The sequence below is a fragment of the Onthophagus taurus genome, chromosome 7 (genome assembly GCF_036711975.1).
Source record: "Onthophagus taurus isolate NC chromosome 7, IU_Otau_3.0, whole genome shotgun sequence".
In the NCBI taxonomy this organism is placed as follows: Eukaryota; Metazoa; Arthropoda; class Insecta; order Coleoptera; family Scarabaeidae; genus Onthophagus; species Onthophagus taurus.
Window position 1 is genome coordinate 35522711 of NC_091972.1, and position 19432 is coordinate 35542142.

Sequence of the window (19432 nt, forward strand, 5' to 3'; positions counted from 1 at the left end):
TGATCAAAGTTTCCTAAAACAATTGGTTGCACTTGAAACATTACGGCTGGTTTTAGTTTTTCACATAAAGCATAACAGGTCTTTTTACATTCTCTGAAATCCTGTAGGTTTTCACTAGTTGTTGTTGTGTCCAAGATAGTTCTAGTGTTTTGGTATTATCTCCAAGTCTTGACCAATTAATGAGTATGATACACCGCTTTGACAATTAATTAATTATTACGTAATACCAATGATGATCTCCCAACATGATTCCGAACAATAATGAAGAAGACCACAAACGATACTCTAATAGGGAATGACTTTATCAGGCACTCTGGATGATAATGATTTAGTAGTTTTGGATAATATCGAAAGAGGAGACCAGAAACAATGTTGTGGGAGGTGAGAAACGATATTTAGTAACTTTAAACAGGATATTGAGTAATTACAAGGAATGACTTCAATGACGGACTCTGCATTGTAAAATGTAATTTTTTGGAGAGTTACCAATAATGATGCTAGAAGATGTTGGAAAATATTAAAGATGGATGATGTTGGGAGATGATGTCAGACTATGATGAAGGAAGGCGATTTTGAATGATGACTGAAAAATATAGTGAGCGGTATTGGGATACCAAGAATAATATTTTCCGATTTGATATCGAGGAGATAGTGTAGGAAGTGTACCTCAACTGTATGACGATAAGATATTTTTTATTGTCCAATTTAATGGAGTATCGCCTCTGTGGCATCGTATTTACTACCAAGGAACCTCGATCGTACATCGGGCAAGTTTTTCCCACTATATCTTAATGATTTACATGACTTAAAATAACGAATCACGAAAGCCGTGGGATGTATTCGAAATATAATGATATGTTATAAAATCCATTGCCCAAATTCCTTTAACTTAGCTACAAGAATTACAACTGCTCTTCTAACTCTGGCTACGTTTTCTGCTTTCTCTGTTGAGGTTGAACAGATAAAATCTGTTGTAATGTAATTTTATCATGACATGAAAATTTCGATGAAAAGTTTGTGAAGAGAGCAAGACAATGATATTTGATGGAACATATTTATATTCATACTTATTTATATGCATTCTGCACTCTCTTTGTCTTGCGTTTTACTCGTCGTAGTACCATTGGTTTGATGTAAAGATCTTCTCTAATACGCACTTTCAACTCTTCTATTGATACTAGACGAGTGTCGATATCTTTCATGTTTAAGTAGCTTAACAGTAAGTAATCACAAATGCTGATGAGACATTCTTAGGATATTGCTAATGAAGTAGTTATAGGTATAGTCAGCTATAAGAACAATGATGCCTTATTCAGGGATGTTATCATCTTATTCCGATAAAATTTCTCGAGCAAAGTCATTTCAATTGATTCCGAATTCAAGACATGAACACAGTTATCAATCAAACGATTTATTTGTCACTTTACCTCGTATCGTGTCTTGAGCTCACAACCTGTTCAGAATTAATAGATCACAAGCAAGTATCTAGTAGTAAGTAGATTATCAGCTACTTACAATAGCTGCGAAGTGCTATCTTTCGTTGCTTTATTTTTGCTTCCTTATCAATATTTATGAGCGATTGAAACACATTCTTAAATCGTTTATAATATTTTAGCACGTTTATACGGTTTTTCTTAAACCGATTCATTACGGCTTTCAAATTTGTTCAAGTATTACAATTTTGTTAACTGAGTTTTGCTACTAACTAACATTCAATTTGTACTAATGTAATACTTAACGTCTAGGAATTAGTGTAAATTAAAAATTAACTAAAACATTATTTTCTCTTTTCAGCTGTTTGTAAAAATGGATGTCATCCAATCCACGGAAAATGCGATAAACCTGGTTCATGCAAGTAAGTCTAAATTTAATTAATACACTAATATAAATAATTACATCAATCATTTCCTCCTATTGTTACGTTAACACATGGTATACGAACACAAGTTTACTTGCTAATTATAAATTTCGGGTGTTGCACCTGCTAATGAACGGTTGCCTTCCACGCTTTCATGCTAACATTAGCAGGTGTAGAAAAATTCACATTCTCATTTACACGATACGACGACGTCTCACGACGTAAAATTTAATGTTGAATCGAGATAAAAATAATAATAGGTTAACGTTGATGAATACGATTTGTTAATTTTGAATTTACGACGATATTAAACGCCGGTACAGTTAGTTAATACACTGGAGTTATTAAAATGTCTATAAAATGAATCTAGTTGATTAAACGGTCACATAAAATGGCAATAAAATACGAGACATCATCTTCGACCGAATGCCCTCACACGTAATACGTGGGAAAAGATTCAGCAGCATCCGCATCAACAAGGAAGAAGCATTAAAAGGGTAGCTACACAGCTGTGTGTGCACTATATGAATGAATTTCTTTCGTATTATTTCGTATCTTTTCTTGTCATTTTATTCCCACACGAAAACACGTGCATGTTTAAATTAAAGAAGAAATCACATCCATAAATAAAATTGGTTACAAATTGGTTGGATGTGAAAAGAATACAAAAACAAATAATTTAACTTAATAAGTGGTTCTATAGTTTCCATAAATGGTTAACACGGTAGACAAACAACTTGGGATCGTTGCCCCGGATATTTTAACAAGGTAAAAGACAGATTACGGTACTTGAGTAACGTTTTTTTCCTAAATTAACGTGCACATAAATAGATAGTTAATTGTCCGAAAACCATCATTTTGTTTTCTTTTTTTTTCTGTTTTTCTTTTTCATTCTTACTTCCTAAAAGACTTCGCGTGCGTTCGTTTGACAAACAACTCCCATTTCCCATTGTGGCCGCGTTCGCTCCGTTTTGTCTCGCGGCGTTCCGGACACGAACCGATATGACAATGAACTTTGCGTCGACTTGGAGCTTTCCTTTCCCAGGGCGGCGCTCCGAAGAAAACGAGCTTTTTGCCGCTTTTTTACTTGTCCGCCCGTAACGAATCCACACCTACGAAGCTTTCTCGGTATAGTTATTAGCTGCATAATGGGTTCGGATGTGTAACAAAACGTTTGGATCTCAAGTTACGCGGAAAAAACGGAACCGTTTTATTGGTTTTAACACCTGTACCGACGTTTTCGTTTCCACTTCGTCTCTTGACAATAAACTGAATGTTCCGCACTCAAACTCACAAGTTTTCTTATCGCTATGGAGGTTTGAGTTGGCTATTAAACTTTAAATAAGAAATACAATTCATCATCTTGTGTATTAAATTAATAAAAATAATAAAAATGTGTACAAGTTCGTTGTGTATTAACCTCATCGTTAATGAACCGTTTAATTGCTGCGGTTAAAGAGATACAATCCAAGGCAAAGACAGCCGAGACCTTTGAAAAAGACTCACGAGTCAAGACTGTACAAAACAAATCTAGATATTATCTGTAAAAGCGTGATGAGTCTCCTAAGCTCGATCCAAGTTTAATTATAAAAGAAAGTAGTAGGCGTGAGCAATCGCCAATATAACGGAAGTTCCTACGGCCGAATCGAACGGATCTCGATTTAAGATCTTCGGTATGGTTCTAACAATGGTAGAAATGATCGGTCAATTTGTAAACCCCTTATTAACGCAACCCGTTGTTTTGAAAGATCCCAAAGGACAAGAAGACAACGACGTAGTTCCATCGAGGAAGAAGCCTCGAGATATTGGTTATATTGGGTCGTATCTAGATCTTGTGGTGGACACGATCTTCGGCCGCGCATTAAAGAAGATCCGTACTCTACGGGTGGCGGTGGTCTTCGCGTCGTGACCACTTATGCTGATCTTCAAGAAGACGTTTTTGTTGGTTGATTTTCGGTGGCGATGCGGCCGGCGCTCCCGGTGCGTTTCTCCGCGTGATAAAGTCGTCCGATTTCGAACAAATCGCTCAGTTGGTGGCTGACGCTGATCATTTGACTACTAGACAACTACAACAAGATTGTCAGATTGATCTAAAACATTTTATTTTTTAAAAATATGTTTTAAGCACTTATATGTCTTAACGGAATACACCTAATTTTGTAACGGATCTTAATTCCGTTACAATACGGTCATATAAGTCTGGCTATTTATAATCCTATCTATAAATATTCCTTCCATCATCTATTCATTACATATTCCGTTGCATGTAATCGACACTCATCGATTCCGAATCTTATTCCTAACTGTATTTTTCCGTTTATTTTATTGATTGTCTTCGATTTACCATAAAACTTACACTCATCCATGTGTAACATATAAGACTAAGGGATTCAACTATTCAGAATCAGAGTGCCTCTATGCATTATTTTGGAATATTCACCTATTTAATTTGATGTTTGTTGAATGTGAGTTTATAGAAAAAAAATTATTTCTCCAAAACGGTTAGATTATAAGAAATGAATTTTTTGAGGTTAAAATATCGGTGAAAGAAGATTTTATGAGGAAATGTAATGGATTTCGATCAGTTTTTTATGTGCCTTAGTTTAGAAGATACTTCACCTCACTTTTGAGAGCATTTCCCATTCTATTGTTTTTTTAGTCCAATTAAAGCGAAAATTTGGCATATTAACAAAAATAAACACAATATTAAACACATAATAATTACAACACTAACTACTACTTGCCTTACTACTGCCTAATTACTAATTGCCTTAAAGAAATTAGTTCTGGCTTCTAAAAATTTGTTTAATGCCTCCTTAAATACTCAAATTGCCGTCCATCACGTTCTATCCAATTTCTACTCTTGGTAGGTTGTGAATGGCATTCCGAATCCTATTTTCCATGTCTTGTCTGGTTGTAGGTTGAGTTTGAAACATCATTAACCACCCGCATGTGTGGGGATCTGGCTGGCCATGAAAATAGACTTCCTCTTTCGATCCATCGCTGTTGAAACACTGAGTTTAGACAATCTCTCACATTTCCATTAAAATGTGCTGGACAAAAAACCGTCCAGTTATAAGAACAATTTTTGCCGTGTTTTCAATACCACATCTAAGAAAATCGGTAATTGATTGACCAACTCATCAAAATCCATTAAATTTTCTTTCACCGATATTTTAGGTTAGCAACTTGATATCGAGGCGCGACCTTTACTAGCTTGTTTGGGCTTCATCTTGCTATTTTTTCATGAAAAGAAAGTAATACCAATAGATTTATCTTTTCTAAGAAAACTCACAATTTCTATTGTAATATTGAAAAATGCCCTCTAATGGCGATACATCAAATTATAAACACCACAAAGAAGGTAGGGTTTGTAGTCCAAAAAAAGCTCTTTTCAACGTTACCATTCTCATTAAATTCCGTTGAGCCATTTTGAAATTATTGGCATTTGTTTACAAACATTTTCGAACCACTTTATTTTTAGAGATAGGGCAAAAAGTGCTTTAACAAAAAAAACTATAATTTATCTAAACTAAATGCACATACTTTTTTTTGCGCCCCCTAGTGGTTATCTTAGAAACATGAAAATAATTTTCAGGATTTTCTCTTAGCCACTTTAGTCATTTTTTACCGCAAGTCTCTACAAGGAATAGTTTCCGAGATACAGTACTTTGCACGCTTATTTGGCCACCCTGTACATCTGTAATACTCTCTTCTTTACTTAGGCATCCTACGGAGTTTGTCGCACCCACATTTCAATCACCATCCATGTTTCTGTCCTTCATTGCATTTCTTCTTCCTTCTATCCATGCCTTCCTCTTTTCCTTCTCTGTTTCGGAACATAGTTTGGTGCTCTCTTGGGCTATTCATCTTCCTCTCTATTCCCTCCCCTGCAGTTTTGTCTCCAACTTTTTGGATGTACATTTTAAACAGAGTTGGCGACAGGGAGCATCCTTGTCTTAACACTTTCGTAACTGAGAAAGGTTTAGACATTTTCTTTCTCAATATGACTACGTTTTTAGGATTGTTATAAATAATCAGAATTGCGCGTACCTTTTCCATATTTCAATACTTTATTCTTATAATTCTGTCGTACAATCTTCCTATCGAACTTGTAACACTTATTCCTCGATAGTTTCTTCAGTCTCTCCTACTCCCCTTTTTATATATGAAACCAAGTTTCAGTCGTCTGGAATATTTTGTCCCTCTATCAAATGTTTATTAAAAATATCTACTGGACATCTATCATAATATTTGAAATTTGAATGTTTCCAGGCCCCGCGACTTTACCGTTTTTTATTTCTTTTAGCGCTTTCTTTACTTCACTGTTTGTTATACATTCAATGTCAATACTGCCATCTATCTGTACCTCGTTTACTCGTGCTATGAATTTTAATCTGTCTTCTAAAAGCAATTGTCTATAATGTTCCCTCCATTTTTCTTCTTTTATTATATATATTCTTCTGATTTTTAACTACCTTCCATGCTTGTGACACCCTTGATCTTCCCAAAGACCTTCCTATTTCTTCACACTTCCTCAGTTTTTATTCTTGTTTTTCGTCTTTGTATTAGATTGTCAATTATTGTTCGTAATCCCCACTTCGATTGCACCCATGTGAATTTCCGTACATCTTTATGTCGATAAAATCAATTAAAAATTTTTAAGTTTAAAATTAACTCAATCCACCTATCGAGTACTGCAAAGTGTTATACTCCCTGTTCTTTACCCTGATTTAAATCATTGCACAAACATAGACATATTTTTGGCAATTTTTTTCTTTTACTACGAAGTTGCTGGCTAGATGATTTGTAGCGGTTTCAGCTTTTGCTTCACACAGAGTACCACCTCTGATGATCCAGAAACTACTTTAATGCTATTAGTCCGATTATTTTTAATGCGATTATTTGGATTTAATTTGGATTCACAATTTTCAGTATAATAAATTTAGTGTTTGTTGTAATCAAATTTTACATTTGCTACGTTATTACGTTTCCTGCTTTTGATTTTGTTTCGTTAATCTTATTGAAAATTGATGTGGTTTACCTATTTGATTATAATTTCTGGATATCACCAGATAAAGCTTGCTACAGCAACCTGTCAGGCCATTAATTACTTTATTTCTTTTTGGTAAAACAAACAACTTTTTGTTACACTCAATCTCGTATTTAACATAATTGGAAGTTTTTAATCAACTATGTGTTGCGGTGTCTGGTTTGTTAGCTGTGTCCATTCATTAAACAATTTATTAATCAATTTTATTATCTTCCAAGTATTCTTGGTTATTGAGGTTGGTCTCGGATTATACAAGATAATACTTCCAGTATTCTCTTCTTTTCTAGATTACTATAATCTTTCCTTGAATTGTTTTCACAAATAGACCTCAAACGCAACGAGTTTTAAAAGACATTACTCAAGAAATCATAAGGATAAGCCAACTATACAGCTTCAACTATATTTAGATAAACGTGGTGGCCATTTGGAAGACGTGATTTTCAAAAAATAATAGTAGAATTGCTTTACATTTTAGTAATAAGATATAAAATAGAAGTGCACGACCACATGATAGGGCAACTACTTATTTAGACATATTGTCTTATAAAGAACTCAAGAGCAATGTGAAAAAAAATCCAAAAATCAGCCAGAATATGGAGAGCAATAAGAACGACTATCTGGAAATATAACTGCATATCTACCGAAACCAAAGTAAATTAAATATACTAAGTCTACGTCAGAGCCATAATGACATATGCTGCGGAGATATATGCAGACTCAGCAGATACCAAAAGGTTGTTGATATGCAGCATTATCAATGAGATCGCTCTCAATCACTGGAAACACAGTATAGAATCAAAGAACAAGCCAGGAAATTCAAGACAGACGATATGGTAAGATAAGGTTTCACGAACGCTGCTAAGGATTGCTAGAGATTTCAGACCAACCAGCAGGTCTACAAAGGAAATTTGCTCTGTTCTTTTTGTATGTAGACAAAGTGAAAGGAAACACACAATACTCGAAGTATTAATTAGGAGTTAATAAAATACCGGATCAAGTAGTTATTGTTGTTTGATTCTAAGCAAAGTTGCTAAGAATAATTAAGTAAAATATAAATATTTAATATAGTCATAACAAAAAAAATGCAAATTTTCAATTGGAATTGGAGGAATGTGACACGAGAAAGCTTATAATCAGAACCGTATCGACCAGCCGTCGGGCCGATTGGTTACCTTCCGGGTTATTCTGAACTCCTGGTATTCCAGATCGGGAATTCGAAACGTCCTGATAGGTTTCCGAACTCAATTGAACTTTCCAAGTCCTTCCTTTAATCGATTTCGGTATAGAAATAGCCAAACAATGAGCTTTTGGATGTAACCGAAATGGTTCATTAATACAATTTGAACTAAATTAAATCTCTTAATATTTTCTAATGAATTTTTTCGTCCTTATAATTGAAAAACCACCTTCATTTCTAAATAATTTCCGAAATACAAGTTGGTCAATTACCAGCAAGTTAAAGGCCGACAAGACATACTCCAAAAAGATGGAAAGATATCTAGTCGTTCGCGTCAGAAGAAATGCAGTCAGAGCGGAATGAAGCCTTTTTGGTTTCCGCAAAAAAGAAGAAGATAATGATGTCTGCGCAGATCTCTCAGCAAATCCATGGTCCACGGCACAGTTGTGTTTTTCTAGGGAATATTATGAATTTTAAGATTCTTTGATGAAGATGTTCTTGCGGTGTCGTTGCTCACAGTTTAGGAAACATCGTATTCACCTGTTGCACTTATTGCCAAACTAACGGTAACGTTTCTGCGTCTTTAAGCGAAAGTTGCTGTACTAATTCTGTTATTGCCTCTCTTCGCTACACTTTTCACAGTTTTAGTTAGAATTATCACTATCATACGTTGAATAAACCTTTTCAGCTTGCTTCGTGAGATTCTCATATTACATTTTTATCTTTTTTGCATATTTGTATCCATCAATTCGTTATAAATTTGGGTAAGCTTTAAAAGCTTTTTGTTTTTCTACCTTTCGATATAAAATGATATTTTGGTAATCCTCCCTTTCCGTTTTAATAATAATAATTATGATAAATCCGTAAATTGGGTGGGGTAGACACGCTCGATATTTCTCGCGCTGACACGGCTCGGTCACGCTTTAACTTACAAGAGCTACGTGACGCCGTGTTCCTGCGACCCATAGAAAGACTCGACCCGAGGGGCCTCCTGCTGACTTCTTAGTCGCTGCCAAATACGAGAGACAACCGCCAAGGTACTCTCGGTGGGGATCACCGCTGACACGGACATACCTATTTCTGACAGTTACAACAGTTCCCGACTTACCGAGCTTTGGAAGAGAAAAAATAAAATAAAGTGATGGGGATCGTTGCGCAAAAAAATACTTTGAGTTATTTCACCTTATGAAAATAAATTGGAATCTCTTTTTTAATTGGAATGTATTAGAGATTGCGTTTACGTAACAAATACGCATTTTCATGACAGTAGTAGAGAGAGTGCAATCGAAGGAATTTTAAGTGGAGGAACATTGATATTTATAAAGGTTACCATGTTAAATATTCTTGTTAATGTCAATGTGTAATAAAAGTATTTAAGTAAAAACAACTTATACAACTTATATTTAAATAAAGATAGTTTAATTAAAAAAGTATCGCAATAAAGATTTTCCCTTCAATAAGTATTTGTTTTCAACCATGTGCTGCATTAATTCTAATGATAACTATCACTACCATTAATTACAGAGCAGAAACTAAAAAGGTTAAGCAGCGTGTAGGTGCAAAACTTCAGAAAACTAATGAAAACCAATCAACTAACCGATAACGCTTTACCATAAATAGTCACTACACATTGTTTTATGCAAATCACTTACTAATTAGAAGTGCAATTTGCAAATTTGTATTAATTCTATACAATCTTACGATCGGTTAATAACTTAATATTACATTTTGAGTTTAATTTTAATCAATAGACGAACTTTAATGAACTAAAAGAAATCTTTGCTGGGTTTAAGATATATGGTAACGTATTATTATATGTAAAAGACATTTAACTTTTTAAATTATTAATGTATACTGGATAATGTAGAATGTGGGTGTGTTTAAAGTTTTTATTTAAAATTATAATTTGTTTTTAGTTGTCGACCTGGTTGGCATGGAGAAAATTGTGATGAATGCGAACCATATCCTGGCTGTAAAAATGGTTATTGCAACGGAACATCATGGCAATGTATCTGCAACACAAACTGGGGAGGAATTCTTTGCGATCAAGGTAATTATTAAAAAATTATTTCGATTAAAAGTTTCAGTTTAAATTAATCAAGTTAACAAACGATTCCCCTTTTCACTTGTATCACTCCACATGTTCACAATTGGACGCGCTCAACCCCTTCAACAGGACAAATGGGTGAATAAAAAAAATTTACACGGAGTTAAAGGGTTGTGGTGTGTTATGTCCCCGAGTAATCTAAGCGGTATTCATTCCAAACGTATTATGGGGTTGAAAATAATCACCCTATTCGATCAAGTACAGGGGTTATTATTACCATCCACTTGTCTTGTTGGGGAAACGGTCATGTGAGCTCTTTTTTTTATTTTTTACAAGTTCGGTTTTTATTAACGATAAGCCCCTTTTGAGTATACACTTGTAGCAAGTTTTTTTTGGCAAACATAATGGCAGTTGCACAAGTGGCTGAGTCTAGTGATTGGGGTGTAATATGTTACATCTGTTAGATTCTCATTTATCTTCTTTTTTTAGATTTTTTTTCTTTCGCGTCGTGAATGACCGAATATGACGCTTCACGGTTTGGTTCCTTGATGAGGTTTTATTATACTCCCCACGTATATAAGCTTAGAGAGAATGTTTTGAGTTTAATGACCCCTAAAAGCAATTACTAATGAGTGAACGCACTAAATTAAATTTACACACAAATTTTTTTCACTTAAATCTTTTTTTATTACATAATGCAGCGAAACCATCATAAATCGATGCGTTAAAATAATGATGTTTCAGAAGCACGAATAAACACACCTATAAGTATATAAATTTATAGATACCCAGTGGCTTTTATATATATATATATATATAGATGGTGTTGTGCAAACAACTTACCTACACCCAGAGGTTTGCCGATCGCGAGAAAGCTAAAGAAGAGGTAATTGCCGATATGCACGAAATCCAGTCTTTAAAATATTGCCAGTTAAACGCAATACGTAACACTTCTGAGCAACGCTACAGGTGTCCGCTTCATCGAAATCCAATAATTTAACGCCTTTTGATGTTACAACCGCTTTTATACTTTGGTGACACCTCTCGAAAATAATTAAGGGTAAAGTCAGGTGTGTGTTCCACATCCTTTATAACTGAGACGAAGAAAGTTCGTGTAATAAAAATGAAAACGCGTAAAAGATGCGCTACATTAGCAAATTAATGAAATGATATACTATAAAAGATTAAAAAAGATATATAACCGTATGTTAAAGTGTAATTAATAGGTCGTTCACGTGTGCTATTGAGGTTTTTGGTTTCAAAGAATTTTATATTCGCTGAGCATCTGTGTTACTCAGAAATAATCGTACAACCATACCGCTTATCTGTCTTTAAACATTGTAAGAAGGGTGAGAAAATTTGCAAAAGGCAGATGTTATTATGGTTGTGGTAAAAGGAAAGACAGCTGTGTGTTGAAGGTCTTAGAAGAAACAGGTATCTTTATTAAAATTTGAACAAGATTTGAGAGTTGTTTGCTAAAAATTTCGTATGTGGCATATTGTGTGGTTATAATAGACGATTCAACTTCGTTTGAAATATCAATAAAACCTACCCAATAATAATCTTCCAGTTATTTATCAAATAATAAATCAACTTGGTTTAATACCGACTTGATAAATACCGATATTTAAGTTCACATATTTACATCAACAAGTTAATTGATCGCCAATAAGAAAAATACCAAAAAAACTTCTTACACAAAAAAAAACTGTATTTTGTTTGGACATTAATTGCAAACAGGCTTCTTCTCAACACACACAAAGTATTTTGCGTTTTAATTAAGCTGCACTTTTAAAAAAGGCAATTGCAGCATATTTCATTTAAATTTATCATTTCTAGTGGTGGAACGGATATCCGGCAACTATCCGGTATCCGGCCTATCCGGCCATCTTTTTAAAATCCGGCCGAAAACCGGATAGTTACCAAATATTGGGCTTTGGCCGGATATTAAAAACCTATTACCTAGTTACACTATTCACAGGAATTAATCTCTTTTAGCTGTTGGACACTGCAGATAATAATCAAGTTCAACCCCAATAGGACTTTTTCCATTGAATGCAACTTTATTTATATCAGTTTTGTCATTATCAACCTCATTGTAAAAATATCTTGTTGCAGTTTCGTCTAGTTTCCTTCTCTTCACTTGTAATTCATCATCACATTCATTACTAACAGAACTGTCGCCGTTATCACTTTTCATTATTAATTAAAGTACCTTCTTCTTAATGCAACAAGCCGTTTTGAAAAATCACTTTTAGTTCTTGAGAAATAAATTTTTGAAATAATCGACCATTTTTTCGAATTTTACAATTTTCGCCGATTAAATTTTAAAAATTCGTATAAAATCCACTTCTTGGAATATGAGTATGAAAATTTCCCAAAGTGTTAATAAGAGTTTCCTCTTTCCAATGAACTAATATGTTTTGAAAAATAACTTTTAGTTTTTGAGAAAACAATATTTGAAGTTTTGATAAAATTTTCGATGTTGCAATTTTCATCGATAATTTTCAAAATTCGCTATACAATTAATTTTTTGAAGGATCCTTATGGAAATATCACCAATTATTAATTAAAGTATCCTCTTTTTAGCTCAAAAAGCCGTTTTGAAAAATCACTTTTAGTTCTTGAGAAATAAATTTTTGAAATAATCGACAATTTTTTCGAATTTTGCAATTTTCGCAGATTAAATTTTAAAAATTCGTATCAAATCCACTTCTTGAAATATGAGTATGAAAATTTCCCAAAGTGTTAATAAGAGTGACCTCTTTCCAATGAACCAACACGTTTTGAAAAATAACTTTTAGTTTTTGAGAAAACAATATTTGAGAGTTTTGATAACATTTTCGATGTTGCAATTTTCGTCGATAATTTTCAAAATTCGCTATAAAATTAATGTCTTGAAGAATCTTTGTGGAAATATCATCAATTATTGATTAAAGTATCCTCTTTTGAGAGTAGCTTTGTTAGTTAAATCAGCATCAATAAAGTTCATTTTGTATTTTGGATTCAAATAAGTTGACATATCTTATCAGCTTTCTTATTAATTTCTTTTTTATTCAAATATCACAATAATGTGACAATGCACGTTAGAAATGTACCAGAAATTATAACCATAATCGCCGAATAAATATGCCGGATAACGAGATATCCGGCCGAAGGGAATGCCGAATATCCGGTATCCAGCTTTTCGCAGAATCACTATCCGTTCCATCACTAATCATTTCTATAAATGGGACATTTTAACGACTCGTAATGTACAGATGAAATGAGGTTAACACAATTTATTTATATGAATATACAAACAACCCAACTTGGGTTTTATTGAGTAACAAATTCGATGGAATGAGCCAACATACGTGAATTTTCTTGAACCCAATGTTTTCACGAGTTCGATAGACGAAAACCAATTTTCTGCTGTAATATTGTGCGTTGAGTTGGGTTCGATGCCAAAATCTTTAAACCACATTCTAGAGCAACTGCCCATGATTAATATTTTTGACTGCAGATTAAGACCACCTTTCCTTAGTATTGATTTAAAGAATTGATTTTCATGATTTGAGGACTAACTTTAATTCAACAACTTCTTTAATTCTCATCTAGATTTGAGATCTAGTTTATAATGTTTCTGCAACAAAAAGCTCTCATAGTCAACCCCATTTGAGGACATGTTATCAATGAAAACTTGCGAAAAGTACAAACCGATTTGAAAAATTTATTACCTCGTCAGATTTTTGAAACATTTTTAACGGACGAAATTATTACGTATGTATGTGAATAAATAGTTATATATGCCAAACAAAAGAATGGGTACAAATTTGTCATACAGCCCCACGAAATGTGAACATTTATAGCAATTTTGCTGTTCACAGAATATCAAAAATTACCTCAAGAGCAGGTTTAGTGGTCAACAGATGAAGACTTGGGAGTGTACTTTGTCTATAATGCTATGTCCAGAGACATATATCTTCAAATAAAAGAATTTTTACATTTAGCAGACAATGCTCAAATAAGTAGCTCCCAAGATTGTTTGTAAAAAATTCGACCACTCATGAATAAAATTATTGAAAATTTTTGCAAGTGGGGTTGCTTCCATAAACAGATATTATGGATGAATCTATAGTCAAATATTTTGGTCACAATCCTGCAAAACAATTTATAAGAGGTAAACCTGTAATATTTGGATACAAAAACTGGATGATAATTATCTCTTCTATGTATTGCTATGGGTTTGATGTGTACTGTGACAAAAATATAGTGAAACCCATGATTTCAAGGCAATACCATTTGGAGCGAAAGTGGTTCTAAACCTTTAATTATTTTGCATTGCCCTTATGGTGCACTTGAAAGGTAAAGGTATAAAAGCCACCGGAACAGTACGAGAAAATAGAATACAAAAATGCCTAACGATGGACTCAAAAACTATGAAAAAAATGGACAAAGGTTACAGGTTTGACCAACAAAACCAAGTTTTGTGTGTCAAATAGAAAGACAAGGCGAAATCGTGTAATCTTCACCACATTACTAGACGAGGTCACTTGCGGCCTAAGCATTGCACTTGATATTATATTAAGCCATAACAGACTAACATATATTGTGGCTCCTCAGCAGCCAACGACCTCGGATAACCTTAGAGAAAAGAATTGACGATTTAGACATATTAAGCCGATGCTCAATATGTGCGGCCGAGACGATACACCTCACCTCAATATAAAATTGGACAACACATATTGTTGTTCAACATCAGGCAAAATCGTGTAGTCTTTACCGTAACATTAGTCTTAGGTAGTTTTATTGTAATCTTAGGTTCTGCAATGTGTGTTGTCTAATTTTGTATTGATGTGGTATGTAACGTCCTCTTAAACTTGGTTTACAGTCGAATAAGCTATTTTCAACGGATTTCAAATATGTATTAATAGCATATTTAAAAAATGTTTTGATCTAAATTTTGAACATATATTGATATCTAAAAGCTGGCATTGAATTTTCTTCAACTTTACTTAATTGCTAAATATATCGAGAGCAGCAATAGCAAGTAAAAAGATGGCGTTTTTCCGAATCTCAACGTCATTGGAGGCACCAGTGCGATGAGGCTGAAGACTTTTGAGGGAATTAAAGTTGTACTTTTGGACAAATTCTGACCCGTAATTGTATGTTTAATTATGACCTTTTTAGCAACTCTTGTTCTCTCCTTGATGAATTTACAGCAACTTCGACTGCTGTAATGTCCAAAAAATATTTAGGTTATGGACTTTTTAAGCAATTTTTTGTCCTACTTTCAAGATAACATCGTAGTGGTCATAATCACGCAGATATAATGTAGCACCGACTAACTTCGTAATTTTACTGGCTTTACTTTTACAGTTTGTATTTAAGAGAAGTAAATGATACCCCTGAAACAGTCTGAAACTAATCTCAACTTATTAATTAAAATGATGTGCTCCATTTTCAACAACTAATGATGACAGAACTTAATTACGAGAAAGATAAAATCATGAGACCAACTTTTTCTTACACATTTTTTTAGATTAATTTAAATTTAAACTATAAATAAATTTGAGAGGAGTCCAAAACTTCAAAAATAACTTGGTGCTCAATCACGAATTGCTCCACCATATCTAGTGCATCAATCTATGCAGTAAAATTCGTATGAGTAAATTTATATTTTAACTCGTTTTTAGCTTTATTTCATCTATTTATAAACTTTTATAAGAAGGGTGAGAAAATTTGCAGAAGCAGATGTTAATAATACTTTACAAAAAATCAAAAGACAGCTGTTCAAGGTTCAACAAGAAGCAGGTACCTCCAACTAAAATTTGACCGAGATTTTCTCTTGGCAAAAAAAATCTTCACCTGCTTTTTGAGCACAGCTTTAAAACGACGGAACAAAAAGTGTTTGTGCTAAAATGCAAAAACAAGGTTTTTGCGAAATACACAAAGTTGAAGGAAAAACGAACGTGGGAAATATTATATTCAGAGTGTGGCCTCGGTAAATTATCGAAAAGCTCTCTTCTCCGTGTAGTAAATCTCCTCGGAGTTGCGGTCGTCGTATGTTGTAGCATTCTTCGTGTGCGAATTCCTCGAGTTATTAAAATCATAAGCAGACGACGGAGTCGTCCCGTTTGAAAAATTTCTCTCGTACATACTACACTGGCCTCTCGCGGTGCTTCGCGGGACCATAAATCCCGCTTACTTTTTCGAAGATACGCGCGCCAGAACCTAACCGATAAGTTATATTAATTCGCGTACGCAATTTAAACATTAATTCGACGCCGTTAATTTTTTCACGTCTCAACCAAACGTTATTCATTCTTGTTTCTTTGTAATTCATTTTTTTTATCAACAGTTCTTTCTTTTGGGTTTAAAAGTTCTTATAGCAGGTGCTTTCGTGCAAATAATACGGGGAAATGTGTACTTTACGGTTGCCGGGTGATAAATTTATCTTTTAATTCTTCCAAGCGCTGTCTCCTGGAGCTTACTTTCACTCGACGCTGTAAACCGACACGATTAATCACTCCGTCGAGCTTATTGCATTATAAATTTGTCCGCTTTAATTGAACAGAACGTCGGGACGTAACATCTATTTGTAACGTATTTAATGAAAGATTAGCATCACGAAAATAAGTTAAATTTGAAATAAAAATCTTTTTCAACGAAATATCCTGTTACATGTAATATAACATAACACTCAATGGAAATAAAGACATCAAACGGGTTTTTAAAAGTGGAATAACAATAGCAGCAGTAACCGTCGACCAACTGCTACTTTGTAAGTAAAAAAATAGGTCGTTGACATCCCAGGGGAAGACGCGTCAATAAAATCACACCCCACGTCGTGGTCGGTTAAAGGCCGTCCATCCGACAGAGGATAAACATTGGCACAATGCGGTCATAATAACCCCTGAAGGGCCCTCGACGTGACAGTATAAAAAATAGACTGAAAAAAATCGACCCGGAGGACGACCCCGATTCTGTCAGCGAGCCTCGGTTTCGTCTCCTGATTGATCGGCTCTTCGAATAATGCTATTAATAAAGAGGGTGGTCAGATACCGATCGAATAAACATAAAAATTGGATTAGATATTCCCTCGATGGATTAAGTTATTATGGAGTATTAAAAAGATGGGGGATTTAGTTACGGAGATGAAATCATCAACACTTACAAACAGAAGATTATAACAAAAAAAAAGTTATTTATGATCAATTTTATGTTAATATCGAAATTTATGTATAACTCAATTGATATACCTCGCATACTTTTTTGTTTTGGATTACTAAAAATGAAATGTCTTTCAAATCTTTAAACTTGTTTTAAATTTTTTTTCAATTCAAGTTTCCTCTATCATAAACTGACGAACTATAGTCTCGATAGGGCAAAAATTGTATTAACATATTGATAAAGACGTTTTATTAGTACATGTATTAACTTGTTTTCTAAGATTAGAACAAACTACCTTAAAGCACTATCAAATAAGTTTTCAAAAATCTTTTGTCCGTTACTATTTGAATTGCTACAGTGCAAAAGGAATTCTAAACACGAAGGTAATCCTAAACAAGTAAGAAGGGAAAATACTAAAAGAACCCAGAAATAAATTAAAATGCAAAAACTAACCATTTACTTGGAAGAAGCTAGAGAAAACGAAATAGAAGGCATCTGAAAAGTAGCAAGAAATTAGCAAAATTCTATTAAGAAGAAAGAAGCTAGAATGAAACTAAATTAGTGAACGTGACAAAGAGAAATTGGAAACCCGAAGTAGATAGATAGTAAGCCTGCAGGAATCTAAAATGGAAGAATCTAGGAACGAGATAGAATCTATATTATAGCAAAATAGAAGGCATCTGAAAAGTAGCAAGAAATTAGTAAAATTCTAGAACGAAGAAAGAAGCTAGAATGAAACTAAATTAGTGAACGTGACAAAGAGAAATTGGAAATCCGAAATAGATACATAGTAAGCCTGCAGGAATCTAAAATGGAAGAAGCTAGGAACGAGATTGAATCTATATTATAGCAAAATAGAAGGCATCTGAAAAGTAGCAAGAAATTAGTAAAATTCTAGAACGAAGAAAGAAGCTAGAATGAAACTAAATTAGTGAACGTGACAAAGAGAAATTGGAAACCCGAAGTAGATAGATAGTAAGCCTGCAGGAATCTAAAATGGAAGAAGTTAGGAACGAGATAGAACCTATATTATAGCAAAATAGAAGGCATCTGAAAAGTAGCAAGAAATTAGGAAAATTCTAGAACGAAGAAAGAAGCTAGAATGAAACTAAATTAGTGAACGTGACAAAGAGAAATTGGAAACCCGAAATAGATACATAGTAAGCCTGCAGGAAACTAAAATGGAAGAAGCTAGGAACGAGATAGAATCTATATTATAGCAAAATAGACGGCATCTGCAAAGTAGCAAGAAATTAGTAAAATTCTAGAACGAAGAAAGAATCTATATTATAGCAAAATAGAATAGATAAAAGAATTCAAATAAAGTGAAAGGAGAGGGTATAATCAAAGAAGCTTTACTGAATAAGCCAGCAATGTTTAAGAAGTCAGAAAAAAATAGCCTAAACATGGATTGTATTGAAGAAGTCTAATAGAATCTGGAAATCAGAGAAAACAATAACCGCGAACGAAACTGTGGTCGTTTCCATCTAAAAAGCTTGATCAAAAAAGAATTTTCCAAAATTGTGGTTTTGTCTATTTCAAACTAACCATTTTCATCTAACAATAAGATGCTTAGTTTTAGAGGAGTACTTTTCCAAAGTTGGTTTTATGTTTTTGATATATATGTCAATCAAATTATACACCTCTTGGTATTAAGTATCGAAAAATCACATGAATTTGATATTAGTACCACATCTTGCTTCAGGAGAACAATTCAAACTGGTTTTATGCTACGGGAGCAAGTACGATGCAAAAACATTTATATGTAAATTTGTGAAGAAACAATTTTATAATTTACTGAATGGCCAGAATTAGTCTTCTTCTAGTATTTGATCTGGTAGCTAAATCAGGACCTGACACATTAAAATAATAAACTGAAACGAATTACCAAATTAGATCCAAATTGGAGAAACTCCAGAACAAAAATGCACAAAGATGTATTATAAAGTGGCATCTTCTTCATTGAAAGCGTGCTGAAAACTAATCTCATTCTAGAGATTCTGTTAATTTGATTTTGAGTTATATAAAATACAGTATAGGGCGATTTAAAACTTGACAAAAGATTACACACCTTTTTTTTGGTTGCTCTTGATAACTTTGCAAATTTTTATGTTTTCAAGTGCCCAGATTACGAATATAAGT

At 33.7% G+C, this 19432-nt stretch overlaps 1 protein-coding gene across 3 annotated transcripts in view; it reads left to right on the forward strand.

The window, feature by feature from the left end:
- Nucleotides 1-19432, forward strand: part of LOC111424038 (protein serrate) — a 188851-nt gene that overhangs the window by 149790 nt on the left and 19629 nt on the right. For all 3 annotated transcript variants that reach the window (XM_071198214.1, XM_071198216.1, XM_071198215.1), the window contains exons 5-6: nt 1795-1855; nt 10005-10138. In XM_071198214.1, coding sequence (XP_071054315.1) covers nt 1795-1855; nt 10005-10138 — 195 coding nt within the window. The remainder of the gene's footprint in view (nt 1-1794; nt 1856-10004; nt 10139-19432) is intronic.